Below are 17882 nucleotides of genomic sequence, written 5' to 3' on the forward strand. Positions count from 1 at the left end.
TATTACAATTAAGTGTGACCTCATTTTAACTAATTACATCTCTAAAGGGTTATTACATAGGGTTATTTCCAATTAAGGTCACGTTCTGACGGTCCAGGTGAACATCAGTACTTTGGGGGGTGGGCGGGGCACTACTCAGCCGAGTACAAACTATCAACCAAGTATGAGGACAGAATAAAGGCATTTGGCGATGTGTAAGGACTCAAAAACGGTATCTGTAATGCACTGGTTCTTAGGAAAGTTACTGGAAGAAGGGCTTTTTCAAGTAAATAAGTAAACTTAGAAAGAGGAAGACATGGAACAAGGTCAAAAGAAATCCAACAAGGAAAGCAGAATGAAGAGTCTGCACAGAGGCCCTGGCCTGGTAGCTCCCTTGATCAGCATTCTTGTGATACACCAAATATATCAAGGTTGCCAGTTCGATTCCTGGTCAGGGCACACGAAGGAAGCAATTAATGAATGCATAAATAAGTGGGAAAACAAATCAATATTTCTCTGTCTCAAACATATACCCCATCTTTCTCTAAAATGAAAATTTTTTAAAAGTCTGCACAGAGCAGAAGAATAGGGGTAATCTGGGAATAGTCTACCAGGTGAAGGAAAGAAAAGGCTAAGTATTTGAGTATTTGAAAAAAATTGACAATTGTTCAATAGAGCTGAAATTCCAAAATAAAACAGAAGCTGAAAAAGAAAGATTTATAGTCCTTTCTTGGCTCAATAATAAACAATCTTTATATAGTCATAAAATAGCAACTCCCTTGACTTAACAAAAACTTAAGAGACTATATATCAAGGAGGTAAGAATGGATAATTATGTTAGCTAAATTGCTATACATTTATCATTCATTGTAGGAAGTCGATAGATAATGTCTAAAATTAATGACATAAAATTGAGTTATTAGCATATTATTTACAAATAGAGAAGTACAAACTAGAAGAAAAAAGTTTATATGCTAACCTCTGGGAAATGGGTCTAGGGAGGGGAAAAGAAGTGATGGTTATCTTTTATTATGAGCCTTTCAGTGGTATGTGATTTTTTTTTTAATTTGAGCCAGTAATACTTTTATAGCAGTTCAAATTTTAGAAGTGTGATACAATATGCATAAAAATCACCTAACAGGTATGTGAAAATGCATCTTCTGTGTTTACACCCAGAGATTTTTAACTTAGTAGGATTGGGGGCCTGGAACTCTGCATTTTACAAGGCCTTTAAATTCTGATGGGAGTGGTCCCCGGACCCTAGTGTGAGAAACACTCATCTGAGAAACAGTCTCAATAGTGCTGGTACATCACTTCCAACTTGTTTCTGGTAAAAACTAAGCAAATGTGGTCCTAGGTGAGGCATGCCCATTCCCTGTTAATGTTGGGGTAAAACTAAGCTGCATGTTAAATCCTACTTAATAGAAAATTATTCTAACTCAGAGTACTCTGTGAGAAAATGACAGACCTAGATGCTGAGGTCAGGGAATGTTTTCAGGCAGTTGGTACAAGTCTTCCAACCAGGCAGGTTGCAGACATTGGCAGAAGCCCCGAGGCCAGTCCGGCCCATATTTAGAGGAGGCTGACTCAGCCTGCTGGGTACTGGAAGGGGAATACAAAAAGGAACGCCTTCGATTCTAATACCCACCATGCACTCGGCCCATTGCTGTGGAAGAGCTGTGAGTGCAAAGGTATCGAAGGACACATCCCAGCCAGTGTCAAGAAGAATCTTACAAAGGTATCCAGTGGAAATGCTGAAGTGAGAGCTGTTGTGAAATTTGCTACTTAAACAGTGACAACAGTGTCCCAGTGACAGCAAATCCACTATCAAAGGCTTATAGAACCATGACTAGGCCTCTTGAAAGTTCCATACAACCCCATGGCTTGATTTACCTTGAGAATTACTATCAGCATCCCAAGTACAGTCATTAGGGATGGTCCCTCACTTTTATTGAGTAGCTGCCGCAAACCAGACACTGTGTAATGCACATTACACGGGCCAAGTCTCACCAAACTAGTTTCACAGCTGAGAAAAATGGAGTTTCCGGAACTTGAGCCACAAGCCCAGCATCACATAACCAGCAGTGGTAGAATGAGTCTTATTCTCTCCATGATTCCCAATTGCATCCTGGACCATCAAATGGCCTGCGGTATATCAGTTAACAGGATAAGGTCATTGCACTGAAGCTCTGGAGGGTGATCCACTTATCACTGCAAAGGTGTTCACTGGTCAGAAAACCCGCTGCTCTGGTCTGAGGACTCACACAGGTGCTGCAGAGGGAGGTGGACACAGCTATACAACATGCAAGACACGATGGGGGATCCTGCAAGAGTCACCAAACTAGGGACACAGCCCTCTGTCACAGCTATGAGTGAAAGCCACTGCAGGCTGGATATCCCAGGGACCAGGAATAGCAAGAGGGTTATGGGAAGGGAGTGGCTGATTTTAAGCAAAGGTCAGTTCTTAAGACAGAGTCACTGGTTGAAGAATTTCAGAAAAAAAGGTCCCGATATCAAAGAAATTGATAGCATATCCTTTATCAAAGATCTTATAAAATACTGAGATTACTTTTAGGGAAGATTATCTCAGTTCCCCCATTTTGATGGAGAGGAAGAAGATAATAAGAATTAAAATTATTTATCTTCCACATGCCAGGCATTGTGCTGAGTATTGGTATTTTATTTAATGACCTAGATACAAATTTTTATGCCCATTTTACTGATAGAAAACCAAGGCCAGATGTGTGGGAACTGGCTTAAAGCAGTGCAACTAGTTAGGGATAGAATTAGGACTAGAATTCAAGCACCTGATTACTAATTCTGGCTGATTTTCTCTGTGCCTTATAGCCAATTTCTCTTCCCATGGAATGCATGTGAAGAATATGGTCTTTGGAAGAACTGGACAAATCCAGGTCTAAATCCCTCTGTACCCGGGACTGTGTGACCTTCTCTGAGTTTTGGATCCCTCACTTATTGAATGGAGATATGATATCTTACTCTTCCTTTTGCTGCCAGACTAAATGAAATGATGTATATCTAGTACTCATCACAGCATCTGGTACACAGTAAGGACTCAACAAATGGTATTTCCTCCCTCTTCCTCCTACCTTAGGTGTGAAAATATTGTTTATTTGGTCTTTTCAGTATCTGCCTTTTAAATTTTTAAAGAATCCTCACCTGAGGATATGTTTATTGATTTTAGAGAGGGAGAGGGAAGGGGTGGGGGAGAGAGAGAGAAAGAAAGAGAGAGAAACGTCAGAAACATCTATCAGGTTCTGCCCATTGTGCCCCGACAGGGAATCAAACCCGCAACCTAGGTATGTGCCCTGACCAAGAAATGAACCTGCAACCTTTTGGTGCACAGCACATGCCACTCCAACCAATGGAGCCACCCAGCTAGGACAGTGTCTGCCCTTGTCGATAGTAATCACCAAATATAATGATCTTCCTAATGGATCCACTGTATGTTTGCACACAGTTGAGGACACACGAAATGAAGTATTTGAATGGAACAAGAATATAAGACTATGAAGATATAACTTGTATAAATTTAAGAAACACCAAAATGGCAGCTTCTCCTGTGTTTCTGATATAATTAGTGGTGTTTAGCTGATACTCAGCTGATGCACAGTAAAATCACCTGGAGCTTTAAAAATGTCCAGTGTCCAGGCTGCACCTCGTACCAATTCAATCAGCAATTCTGGGCATAGAGGGCCAGGCATCAGGAGTTTAGAGACTCCTCAGGTGCTCCCAAGAGCCGTCAAAAATGAGAACCACTGAGCTACACTGGACCAGTGATTCTCCAAGTATGCTCCCAGGACCAGCAGCATCGGCATCAACAGGAAACCTGTTAGAGATGCACATTCTCGGGCTTCACACCAGACCTGCTAGACTAGAAACTTGGGGGTTTGGGTCCCCTAGGAAGTTCTTGAGCACACACAGATCTGAGAACCACTCTTATAGGTATCCAGTCCTCTCCCTTATTCTGTCTGAAATAATCAACTATGTCCTGTTCATTTTACCTTTTGTTTAAAGATTTTATTTATTTATCTTTAGAAGGGAAGGGAAGGAGAGAAATATCAATGCATGGTTGCCTCTCGTGAGTCCCCTGCTGGGAACTGGCCTGCATCCCAGGCATGTGCCCTGACTGGGAATCAAACCACGATCGTGTGGTTCGCAGGCCCACGCTCAATCCACTGAGCTACACCAGCCAGGGCTCGTTTTACCTTTTTCATAGGACCTCTTTGTGTCCGCTCATCTCCAATCTGAGCACTACTATCCATGCTTGCCTAGGTAACGACACTGTTAGACTAGTTTCCCCAGCCCCGCTGCCCTGCAATTCACTTTTCCCTCAGCAGCCATAGTGAAATTTTAACCACATGGCCTTCTCATGGTACAAGGTCCTGTGTGGCTGACCTGTGCTAACCTCTCTTATCTCATCACTCCTAGACTCAATTTACAACACAAATCGTTCAGTTAACCCCCACTCATCATGAATGTAATGGGTTTATGGTACAAACAAAAGCTCATGTTAAGGACAAAGAACCTGGCAAGAAAACTACTTTGTGCTGGATTACTTACCCAATTTTTAGCCTGGTCAAATTGGATCCAATGATTTTCATTTAGATCAGAAGACCTCTTTTTGAAGACATCTTCTCTGGGACCTCAGTCTCAGGGAAGAAGACCCCTTCCGTATTCCCACATTGCTCTCTGCATGCCTTCACCTTCTCACAGCTACAGTAAATTGGAGTGATCTCTTTCTGAGTCAGTCTTCCCAGCTGGACCATGAGCTCAAGGCATATGCTACTTTTTTGTGTCTTTATATTCCCCCTGTCTGGCATAATACACGCTACATGGTAGATGCTCAATGTACAGTGCCAAGCTGAACTGAAAACCTGCAAAATGCATCTATTCGATTGCAGAGTTTCAAGCAAGTGAATCCTAGGCCAGCACTTCTGAAACCAACGTGTGCCCAGGAGTCACCTGGAGATAATTAAAATGTAGATTCTGATCCAATTGACCAGGGGGTGGGGGAGGGGAGGCGAGATTTCTGCATTTCTAACAGGCGCTCAGGTGATGCTGGTACTGCTAGTACCCGGTCCATCAGCGACACCTCAAGCAGCTGGGCTTGTTGCCTCCCAAAGCCAGGAAACACAGGGCACCTGCAGATCAATTTTATTTTACTAGAAAAGAACGTATTTTTGCTTTGCAAAAGTGCTAGCAACTGGATAAGAGATGGTTTATGCAGCTAACTAGACTGGTCTCATAAAGTCCATCATTCTGGAGTCTAATACAGTCTTTTGTAAGAGATTTGCAAACAGTTGTCTAATGAACCAGGTCTCCTCCGCCCAGCTGTTGTCCTCACTGCAGGAGGTGAAAATTTCCTCAGCAGCAGCATTTGTGTAGGGGACAACTTCCAGCTGTCACAGGGCTTTTTCTTTCTTTTTTTTTTCAAAGATTTTATTTATTTATATTTAGAGGGGAAGGGAAGGAGAGAGAGCGAGAAATATCAATGTATGGTTGACTCTTATGCATCCCCTGCTGGGAACTGGCCTGCAACCCAGGCATGTGCCCTGACTGGGAATCGAACCATGATCCTTTTGTTCATAGGCCTGTCATAGGGCTTTTTCTCAACACAGAATCCAAATTCACTTTTGGAGAGAAGAGAGGAAAGCCAATAGGATAGCAGCCAGGCTCAGCAAGATGGGGCTTACTCATTCATTCCTTTGTGCACAAAGGAAAATAGCTAATAAGCACCTATTAAGTTCCCAGCATACTATCGGTAAGAGGCACTGGGGTCGGCAAGGTGGATAATGAGAAACTGAAGAAGAATTTTAGTCAAAAGAAAATTCCAGAGTTCTGGGTTAGAGATTAAAAAAAGTTTCCAATTTTGTAAGTTCAACAGGGGCCGTTCAAATGTTCAACTGTGACTATTCAAATTCTCAACCCCTCTGCTCACACTCAGATTGAAGATGGGGGAATCTGATTTAAAACGTCAGATGACGTTTTCCAGAGAAACCGCGGGGTTCTTAGTCAACTATAATTCTGCACAGCTGTTCTGCAGTGCACTGTCCAAGTCCTGTGAGATGCCGGTGGCTCAGCTACGGGCCGTTTCTTCACAGAGCCCTGGGAACAATGAGCGCTTACTGCCTGTGCCCCGGCTCCCTTTGGGAGATGTGCAATTTTGCTTACAGATCCCTTCACAGTCATAGATTGGCTGTTGTGGAATGGTTGGAGATTATTTTTCAAGTGGCTGGGTTTTTTTTTTTTTTTTAAGGATGGGTTTTCAGCAACTCACCACACTTGCCCTGGCCTCAGCTTCCACTAAGCCCTCGATTTCCAATCCAGCCCCACTAGCCTTACAAGCCCATCACACACTCTGGGTCTCTCTACTCCCCTCAGTGCACAAATATACACACAGGTCTAGCTTGCTTTTGTTTCCTTGTCACTGCTCATGCCAGCTCCTCTCCTCTCCATCATACCGAAGCACATCTATCTTTCAAGGTGAGTTTGTGCATTAATTCATCAAATCTTTGGTGACTGCTCTGTAAGTGCCAGACACCATCTTGGGCACCAGGGATACAGTGATGAACAAATAGGGATGCTTATTTCAGTGCCTTTTGGGGACATAGATAAGCACATGTGCCAAATCATTCTAAGCCTGCCTAGTGAGGACCCAGAGGGAAAGATACAGTACTAGGAAACTATATAGAGGGGGGTGAGGATTACCTTGCCCAGTTTGGGGAAGTTTGGGGAAGAAGTTCCCAAGCAGATGAGAGCCAGCCTAAAAGAATGAATAAGAGGCAGAGAGGAGAAGAGGATTTTTGCAATGGGAAGAGATTAGGCTGGAAAGGTGAGCAAATATCAGATTTTGCAGTGTCTTGTAAGGCATGGAAGGAATAATCTCAAAGGAAGTGGCAGGAGAGTGTTAAGGATCTGTAAGGAAGGACCTGGCATGAGTCTCATTTATTCTTTGAAGTCTTCTCCAATTATTTAAACATGATGTGCTTCCCTGCCCTCCTCCTTTGATTTCCAAAGCAATTACTGGCTCTACTTAGCAGCCTTACTCTGAATTCCTGTGCAGTATTTTTATCATCCTATGCTCCATCCCTGCAGTTGGTTCTCAACTTTTTTACACCCACAGCAAACATTCAAGCATTGTATTTTGAGCTTGAATGTTCAAAATACGTAATACATTTATTTAAAAGTTCCCTATGTTTACAGTGTCATTATTTCTTCAGTGAAACAATGTCACTTAATATCACCCCCCCCTTACCTCTTATGCATGAAACTACTGTATGACCTCAAGTGACCACTGAGACAGAAAATTTACATTCAAAGTAAACGTACAGTCAGTGGTAACATACACTAATTTTATACACTGATCAAAATCATGTGTATAAAACTCTGACATACCAGAGTGGGGGACAAGTTTCCCTGGTGCCCGGGGTTCAAGAAGAACCATTGTTCTAGAATGTTACCTAATTCTAGAGACCTTGACTTAATGATAACTCAAGGGCAAGAATAGTTTATATAAGTATTTTTTAATTCCTCACAATTCTTAACACGGTTCTTGATGTAGCATTAGGATTTACTTGAATTTTACTTTCATTTTCATGACTTGGTTTATTTTTTTTATTTTTGTATTATTGTTGAGCTGCAGGTAAATGATGAAATATGTCAGCACCCAGAAATGTATTTAAAAATTAAATAAAAAATAAGAAACACCCATTTTTCATCACCCACATATGAAAGGCAACACTGTAGTGACACGTTTTACCCCTCCCCACTGACAGATGATCACGGGCATGAATTTGGTGTTTATCATCCCATTTATGCTTTTACTGCCATTGCGGGTATTCATAAACAATCCGTGGTATTGCTTCTCAGGGTTGAAAAATGTGTAAATGATGGCATGAAGTATCTTTCTGCAACTCTTTAAGTTCAAGGTTATTTTTGAGATTTGTCCATATTTATGGACGTAGCTCTCCTTCATCAATTTAACTGCTGTATCATCTTCCATTGTATAAATACACCCCATGTAGAACACTTAGGTTGGTTTCGAGTTTTCACTGAAACCCAGGATGCTGTGGTGAACGTGTTTGCCCTTGCTTCCCGTGCACACGTGAGACAGCCTCTGTAGGCGGAGGTCTCTGGGGGAATCGCCGGGCCGGGGGTGTGTGCGTTCTCAAGTTCACTAGATCTCGCTCAGTTCACAGTGGAACGGTTTACACTTCCATCCACAGAGTGCGAGTTCTTCTGGCTTTACAGTCTTGATAACCCATGTTACTTTCAAATTTAGAGATCTGATATATTCCTCTTGCATATATTAACACACACACGAACACCAGGATTCTTAGGGTAAAACTGAACTTTAATTTATTCATTGAACTTCCCAGAGAGCAATAAAATGGCCACTTTAAAATTTTTTACAGCCTAGAAATAATTGATTAGATTAGTTTTAAATTGTTCAAACAGCGAGAGTAATGTTAAGGAAAATTACATGGAAAAAGTACAAAACCCCTTATAGCATTACCTCATTAACACAGTCGCTTTTAAAATATGAAATATATATCCTCATTAACTTGGTCATTACTTGCTGCCTTAGCCAAATTGAATGATTTTTGAAATGAATTCACTAAAGATTTATTTATTTTACATTCATGTATTATTTTCCAAATATGTTTAATTCTGCAGTGGTGTTCCCATGGGTCTCAGTTAGCCTACAGTGAAATAAAAGTGAACAGAATAAACTCTGGTCTTATAGACCATTCATGCTTTTCCATAATGTTTCGTTTTGTTGCAGCAAAGTCAAGTACACACAAAGCATGCTAAAACGCAAAGCGAACTCTTTTGATTAGAGTGCAAAATAGCAGTTCACCAAATTAGCCTCATTTCACCTTTTGCTTTCTCACACATTCCATTCTTTTGCAAATGCCTAGGAAAGAGCAAGCATTGACTAAGGGGGTGGATTTCACAGGGCAACCAGTAAGAGAGGCAACGGTAGGGTCGTAGCAGAACCAAAGACATGGACGTGGGTTTCCAGTTCTGTGAATAAATATTAGATATTCCTATTCAATAGGAAATTCTAATTCTAACTGCTTTTTACTCAAGAGCCCAATGTGAGATATAGATGTGATGAAAATTATGACAAAAATCTTCTTTAGGCCGATATATCATCGGAATTGAGTCCTGAATGCTAGAGTTGTCAAAGGAAAGATTCAGTTAGCTATCTCTTCAAGGTCAGTTGTCTCAGTTCTCGAGAGAAATTAAATCATTCCTAGTTTCCCAATTCTGCTCACTGATGTCTCCACTCAAAAAAGTCTTTCCCGCAGATTTGAAACAGCGAATTTAGCATGTGGTTAGCCAGCTGTAAAAACTGAAAAAAATTCCTGCCACTTGCCCCTCCACACCTTCAATAGATAATTTATTTATACTTTCTGGTCAGAACCACAGGGAATCATACATGTCAATGGAGCTCTTCTTTTCTGCTACGATCACCTTGTGTCCTCACCATCTGCAACACATCAAAATACAATCACTCTTAATGTTGCTAGACTTGTTTAGAACATTATCTTTACAGCCTATCCCTTCATATGCTACATATGAAACAAACACACATGATTTTTGCCATTTTCAATAATCAAAATACAAGTCCAGTGCAGGGTGATGACATAATAGATATAAATGAGCAACACATAAATACAACTAGTATAGATATAATTCTTTCTGGAAGAACATTGGTACAATATGTTCATGATCTGAAATTCCATGCTTAGCACATTTAGTAACTGGTCTCACTGAAGTGAAGCTGGAAGAAATGTGCAGTGGACAAAGGCAGGGCTTTGCTCAGAATCCCTCTGATCTTTTATCAGCATTAACTTCTAGACAACATTCCTTCTGCTCTTGCCCCTCTCTCCTCCCTGCCACCCCCCACCCCCAAAGCCCCAACTCCCACTCTCCTGTGAGATTTTGCTTCTGACATCAACACCTACTGTTCTTCACAGGGCCGCTGTCCAGCCGCTGGAGCAGCTTGAATCACTGAACGTGAGTGCCTGGGAGGGTGCAGCCTGCCCGGTGACCAATCAGAGATCTATGAGTAAGAAAGCCCAACTTCCTTGCCTTGGGGCAGGATGATTCTTTGGCAAAACTCAGATGCCTGAGTGCTGAAAGGAGCAACCTAAAGCTGCCCTCTATGGCACGTTGCCCCAGATAACACCTGTCCGGCTTCCCATCCTTCCCTGTCTTTCTTCCTACATTCCCTTCCTGGTTTCCCATGAACGGCTCTTCCAATAAGTTATGGGCACACAAATCCTCACCTCAGGGTTGGTGGGTAGGGAACCTGGTCCAGGACAGAGCCTTAGAGATGCTCCTACCTATCTACTCCTCAAATACTTTTCCTTACATATCCACCTCAAAGAAAAAAAATACTCTTGCCTTGCGTATTTTAAAGTTAACATCTAAAGTTTTAAAAAAATATGTGTTGAAGTGGTTGAAAAGGATGTAGTTTGTGATATATTGTAAAAAGTGACATGTAAAAATAAAACTTCCACATTTCTCTTTTGATTTACCCAATGGAATCCAAATATCCTGGTGGTTTGAGATTGTCATTATCTATCTAAAGTCTGTGTAAACATGCTCACAGTTAAAAGCCAGACATTTTGTAGTTTTCTTTCTTTCCTTAAACATCTATTTCCACTGTACTTCCCTCATGGAATTTCACTGTAACTGTAATGTTTTTATATGCTTTAAAATTTTTTATTGTTTACCCAATTAATTCTAGAGTAAGGTAAAGCTTAACATCAATTCTATTAATAGATATTGTCACAGATTTAAGCACTGACAAATATTGTTTACTATGGATAGTTTTTGAAGAAATTTTATTATAGCAATATCAAATAATTCTTTGAATCCTTTTTGAGTAATGTGTGAAAAACTAGCCAGTAGCCTTTCAAAAAGTTTTATAAAAGATACTGTTACCCAGTAATTAGATGACATTTTCCCCTTTTGGAAAAATGTACCCCCAAATGCTTTACCATCCTTACCAAGTGGCTATTAATCATAGCACTCTTTCACTCACAGATATGGTGTTCAACTGGAGAAAATAAAATACGATTAGAAAAATTTAATCGTTGCTAAATTAAGCATACTTGACATGTGAATCATCACTATCTTTTTGGATCAAATAATATTTCTTATAGTCTGTGTTATATACTTTTTCTTCAGAATTTTGAAGCTGCAACTTAGCTTGTTTGCTTTCTGGGACGTGCCCCTCATATAGCCTAATTGGCAGAACTAGTCCTTACTGTAAAACTAATCAACACCTCTGCCTTGGAGTCTGATTTCATCTTCCTACTGAAATTAGCATGTTGCTGAGGGTCTCTGTGACGACTTATGATTCTATTCCAAGATAGGGAAGTGATTAAGGCTCTTGCTATGATTTCTGGGGGCCTCATGAAACAATGCTTGCTCTCCATCAGTATTTCTCCTATACGCTTTTTGCTTTGTTCCCACGGAATTCTCACTCAGGAGAGATGCATCCTTTGACAAGAGTTGAGAAATAGAAAATAGAACAGGCCAGATCACTACGTGAAATTCATCATCACTCCTATTATCCTTACTCTATAAATATATCTGAATTTATGACATTCAAACATGAATTCAAACACCCCATTTCTAGCAACAGACTTCTTCCTTAACAGAAACAAGGGACAGGAAAGACTTAAAGTCTTACCTGGCTTAAGGGAGGACTAAGATCCACTGTCTAATCCGACTCCTTGTTTGACAATCGGCCCCACCCCCACCCTGCACCTCCCTAGGAGGGATTTACACCTGAGGGAAGAACCATAAATGGATTCAGAGTCATTGAAACATGGGCCAGCATTTGTGTGAAGTGGGGTGGGGGGCATCTGGACAAGGGGATACAAGAAAGGAGACCCTCCATGATTCCTCAGACACAAACATCCTCAGGTAGATAGACTCCTTTAAGGTTCATTTTTAGAAATCCGTACACTGGAAAGTCTTTGTGTGACACCCCCCCACCCCCCCCATCTTCCCCGCAGTGTGCCTCAGTATGAATATCACCGGCTTTGCCCAAGCTCTCATTACACAAATAAGAAAGTTGAGGACCAGGGCAATCTGATGACTTTTGGACATCACAGGGTTAGTGACAGAACCAAAACCAGCATCTGGATTTCCTCATTCCCAGTCTGGCATTCTTTCCACCATGGCCATAGGTTCTAATATATCATTTGTCCTCATCACTGTCAGCATCAACATCTCCTCTTCCTCACCATCGTCATTTTAAATAATAGCTAACATGTATTAAACTATTATTCTATTCCAAGTGCTGTTGGAAGCACTTTACATTGGTTTACTGTTCACACTACCCTATGATGTAGACTCTGTTATTATCCCCATTTTACAGATGAGGAAATGGAAGCTCAAAGAAGCCAAGTGATGTGTCCAAGATCACATGATCAGTAACTGCAGAAATAGGATTCAAATCCATGCCCGACCCCTGGATTCACTCTTTCAACTACTGTTTCTCACAGTGGTTTCTGTACAACACTAACTCGGTAAGATGCTCCCAGTAGTACAAGAATCTGCACATTGTTTTGACCAGAGTCCCTGTCTCAGAATCACAATGCATATTAGCCTATCAAAGGAACTGAGATGTCCTGTAAAAAGGACATACACTTATTAGTGCTTTACTGGAAAATTGTATTTTCCCAAATACTTATCAAGATAACAACCCCCATTAAAGAAAACTAATTTAGCTCTCTTGGCCAGTAGTTCTAAAACTCTAGCCTGCATCAGAATCACCTGGAGGGCTGAAATCCCAGAGCTTCTGATTCTAACTCAGTAGGTCTTTGGTGGCATCCAGGAATCTGTATTTCTTTTATTTCTATTGAATATCTGTGGTTTTAATTAAGTTAGTGGAGCTAGAGAGAAAATCAGGACTAGTTTTTTTTATTTGATAGCCTAGTGAGAGTTGTCTTACATTTATACCATCTTTCCTTTAAAACACACATACAGAGAAAAGCCTTTCTGAGTGCCCGTAAGACTATCAGCTGATTTCTCAAAAGAAACCTTACAGGCAAGAAGGGGCTAGAAAGATGTATTCAAAATCACGAAAGACAAGGACCTACATTCAAGATTGCTCTATCCAGCAAAGCTCTCATTTAGAATGGAAGAGCAGATGAAGTGCTTCCCAGATAAGGTCAAGTTCAAGGAGTTCATCATCACCAAGCCCTTATTACATGAAATGTTAAAGGGACATATCTAAGAAATTGAAGATCAAAAACTATGAACAGTAAAATAACAACAAACTCACAACTATCAACAACTGAACCTAAGAAAAAAAGAAAACAATGAAAACATAAACTAAGCCAACATCTAAAACAAGAACAGAATCAGAGAAACGGACATTACATGGAGGGTTTTCAGGAAGGAAGGGGAGGGGAGGAATGCAGGGGAAGGTACAGGGAATAAGAAGCATAATTGGTAGGCATAAAATAGATTTATGAGATTAAGAGAGAGATTAAGAATGGTACAGGAAACAGAGAATTCAAAGAATTTACACGTACAATCCATGGACATGAACTAAGCAGGGATAATGCTGGAGGGTTGGGGGGGCACAACAGAGGGTGATAAAGGGGTGAAATTTCAGAAAACTGTAATCAAATAATCAATAAAACATACTTTAGAAAAATCTGAAAGACATGCCAAGAAAAAAAGATATGAGACAAAGGAAGGTGGGTGTTATAACCTGTAAGATTTTTAGAAAAGTTAAAATATCCATCACAAAACACTTGAGCCTCTAAATTTATACAGTTACTGACACTGTGATAGATTGACTCACTGTATCATATAGAAATAAAAGCAGATTCATTCCTAAAAACTGTATGGTGAGTTGGGCACCAGATAGATTAAAGATCTAAATGGGAAAAGTAAAACCATAAAGTCAATGCAAAATGAGAGGGTTCTTTTTAAGCAAACCCAAAAACATACCACAAAACTTTTTCTTTATTGATCTGACTACACCAAAATTAAAGATTTCTGCTCAATAAATTGTACCACACATTTCTTTCCAAAGTAAATGGGCAGACGACAACACCCAGTTAAAAAAGAAAAACCCTCTCTAAAGGATGTCTACAATGGACATGTTCATACATGTTTGACAGGTACGCATTATTCCAAACACAGTGCTTTCCAGCTTCTAATACTTACCTGCAAAAGCTCTTGGTATTTGGAGGCAATATCTGTTTGTTTACATAGTAGAATTTTACAAACATCCTTTAAATTTAATGCCTTTTAGATTAAGTGAGTAAGAATCTACATTTCCAAAGAATCCCTCGCTAATGCTGGTTTTGCTGGCCCCAGGACCATGCTTAGAGAGACAATGCACTTGATGTTGGAGAAATAAAGACTAGGAAACAAGCCCTGGGTAGGCATAACGGGGAAATAAATACAGCTGCGCTTTTAAAAATCCTCAGTGAAACCTTACAAATGCACATTATAATAACCAAACAAAATCTGCATGTTAAGTAGATGGATAAAGGCAAAATATTAGAAAAATGATCAGATGACAAGAACAGCGCTCTCTCTTTTGGAAAATAAAAGATAAGCAGAGTAATATAAAGGCTTATAATTCTTCACAATGTATTTTTATTTTAAGTGTCAAATAAATTACCAGCCTTAGTTAATTTATATAGAAATAAGACTGGTTAATTATATGCCAGGCACAGTGTGTATTCCGAGTTTCCCATGCATCATCTCCAACCTTTCAACATCCCACAGATGGGTTTTATTATCACCTTTCTGTGGCCTCACTTTGAGGCGAACTTGTGTTCGACAAACATAATTACAGAGAAAGAATCGTTGTGACAAATGAGCCATGGACCTGGTGATGTGGGTATTCTTTGCTATGACAGTTCAGATGTCTTTAGCTCTAATTTCTTTATCTGTAAAAAGATACAGTAAAACTCACTGATTTCTAAAGGCATTCCAGTTTTCAGATTCTAATCTTCCACGATTCCAAGAAAAAAGCCACCCTGCTATTTTCTGAAGAGACTCAGACTGCCTTCACGGAGCGGGGCCAGCCTTATGTCACCAAATGCCACTCTCTCCAGGAATGACTACAGACAGGGCTCACTTCAAGATGTATGATATATCAGTAGGAAAATGGAGAAAGTGTTTGAAGGAAAGAAATTATGGGGAATGATATGAAACAAGAAAAGTATTGGTAGTGCTCACTTGATAATAATCCTTTTGATTCTACCAATCTTATTTCAGTAGCAAACCACCTTAACACAGCTCAGAGGACCAATTCAGTTGGGATTTATAGCAGTTTTCCAAACCTACTTGCACATTGGAATCACTTGTAGAGTTTAAAAAAGAATATGAGTGCCTGTGTCTCACCCTTTAGAGAATGTGATTTAATTGATGTGAAGTGTGGACAATGGAAATGTCAACAAATATCTAGGTGATTATAATGTATAAACAAGTTTGGGAAATGCTGATTAATGGGGCTCTTTCCTGTGATTACACCAAACACACAATTCCTATCTTGAAGCCCTAACCCCCTTGTGAGTGTATTGGATGGAGGGCCTTTAAGGAGGTGACTAAGGTTAAATCAGGTCGTAAGGATGGAGCCCTGACCTAATTAAGGTGGTGTCATTATAAAAAAAAAAGGAAGAAACACCAAGACTCTTCACCATGAAGGACACAGCAAGAAGGTGGCCTTCTGCAAGCCAGGAAGAGAGCCCTCGCCAGGAACCCAATTGACTGGTACCCTGATCTTGGATGTCCCATCCTCCAGAACTGTGAGAAAATAAATTACTACTGTTTAGACCACTCTGTCTATAACATTTGTTACAGCAGCCTGAGCTCACTAAGACATCCGCTCTTATACTCACCCACTCTGTCTCTGATCTACCCCGATGCCTTCCTACACTATTGGGAGAGCACACTGAATTAGGAGTGGCCAGACTGGGTCAAGTCCCAATAAGGCACTAAATCTCTTTGAGCTTCAGTTTCTCCATCTGTACATGAAGGTTATCAGTTCCTGCCCCCGACACAGGGTTTTGGTGGGAACCCAATGAGCTCATGTGTGTGAAATTACTTACAAACAGTACCACTCTATACACAGGTAAGCTGTATCCGGTACCTGACGCTTTTTCTTACTCCATCAGCCTCCCTTCCAATCCCCTACTTCATGTCTCATTTGAGTCCCTTCGTCAGTGTTCTTACCCTTCCAGTCCCCAGGCATTTGACCCTCCTCAATCCAATTCCCTGATTGTCCATTATAATACTTTAGAACATGTCTGCTGGCAACACATTCTCTTAATATTCCTTTAGCTGAGAATTTCTTCATTTGCCTTTATTCCAGAGGGCTATTTTCACTGGATATAAAATCCTGTGTCCATCATTCTTTTCTTTCAGCACTAAAATATCTATCTATAGCTATCATTTCACTGTCTTCTAGACTCCATGGTTTCAAATACTAAATCAATGGTCACTTGAGCATTTGTTCTCTTCTTTTGTACATGCAGTCTTTCTCTAATGCGTTAATACTTTTCTTTTACTTTTGTTTTCAGCAGTTTAGGATGTGTTAAGTTTTAAAATCTGGGAAGTTGTTACATCTTTTTCCAATTTGGTGTTTGGTATTTCCTTAAATATTTTTTTCTGAATGAATTTAACTTTCTACTTTCCTTCCAGAATGCCAATGAAACATATGTTAGACCTTTTGGTATTGTGCCACAAGTTCCTGAGGCTCTGTTTATTTTTTAAAAAACTCTTCTTGCCTCAGATTATATAATTAGTCTATTTTTAAGTTCATGACTTTCCTCTGCCATCTTCACTCTGCTACTGAACCTATCCAGCAAATTTTTTAATTTCAGAGATTGTATTTTCTTACTTCTAAAATTTTCTTTTAATTCTTTACTGTTATCTCTATTTCTCTTCTGAGGATGTCTATCTCTCGTTCAAGTCAAGTTGTTTATTTTTATCTCACAGAGGACAGTTAAATAGCTGCTTTAATATCTGGGATAATGGCAACTTCTGAGTCAGCCTGAGGTTGGCATCTGTTGATTGTCTTTTCCTTTGAAAATAGTTCACATCTCCTGCTTCCCTGTAAGCTGCACACTTTTTGGATTTTATCCTGAACATTTTGAATATTATGTTGTATAGATTGTAAGTCAGGGGGGTCAAACTCATCTTCACAGGGGGGGTCACATCAGCCTCGCTGTTGCCTTCAAAGGGCCGAATGTAATTTTGGGACTGTATAAATGTAACTACTCCTTAACTAGGGGCAAGGAGTTCTGCATTCGGCCCTTTGAAGGCAACTGTGAGGCTGATGTAGCCCCTGGTGAAAATGAGTTTGATTCCCCTGCTCTAAGTCCTATTATAATTCTCTATAGAATATAAAAAAATTTTAAGCAGGCAATCAACCAGGTAGGTTCAGAATTCAGATACTGTCTCACTTCTGGGGCCAGTGTTTCAATCTCAATTTACCATCTCAAGCCTTTGCTTATCCTGTTTTGGGTCTTTCCCAACCATGTACAACGGAGGGGAGAGCACAGGACTCCCAGAGTTCCCTTAATTAGAATTAGAGGATCCCCTTCTCATGTTCTCTTCTCTCTGAGGTCCCTCCCACATGCTGACCAACAGGGCCTCTCTTCCTGGTTCCTCTGGCCAGAAAGACAGTTTCTCTTCCATTTTAGCTGCCTGGCCTTTCACCCGGCTCCAAACTGTGCCCACCTTCAGAGCAACACCATGAGAGAAAAGGGGGAAAATTGGGAATTTCTTCCACTATCTTAGACAAACAGGGGCCTCTGATTCTAGTTCTTTTGCCCAGAGATACAGGGTCAGTTCTGAGTTTGGCTGGGGCCTGCCATCTG

The 17882-nt window shown here is 40.4% G+C and overlaps 1 protein-coding gene across 1 annotated transcript in view; it reads right to left on the minus strand.

The window, feature by feature from the left end:
• Positions 1 to 8894: 8894 nt before the first annotated feature.
• COL6A5 (collagen type VI alpha 5 chain) overlaps positions 8895 to 17882 on the minus strand; it is a 111099-nt gene continuing 102111 nt past the window's right edge. The window contains exon 41 of the mRNA XM_037061311.1: positions 8895 to 9496. Coding sequence (XP_036917206.1) covers positions 9477 to 9496 — 20 coding nt within the window. The 3' untranslated portion in view covers positions 8895 to 9476. The remainder of the gene's footprint in view (positions 9497 to 17882) is intronic.

This window comes from Sturnira hondurensis, unplaced genomic scaffold (assembly GCF_014824575.4).
Source record: "Sturnira hondurensis isolate 20B ecotype Veracruz unplaced genomic scaffold, ASM1482457v3 Scaffold0013299, whole genome shotgun sequence".
In the NCBI taxonomy this organism is placed as follows: domain Eukaryota; kingdom Metazoa; phylum Chordata; class Mammalia; order Chiroptera; family Phyllostomidae; genus Sturnira; species Sturnira hondurensis.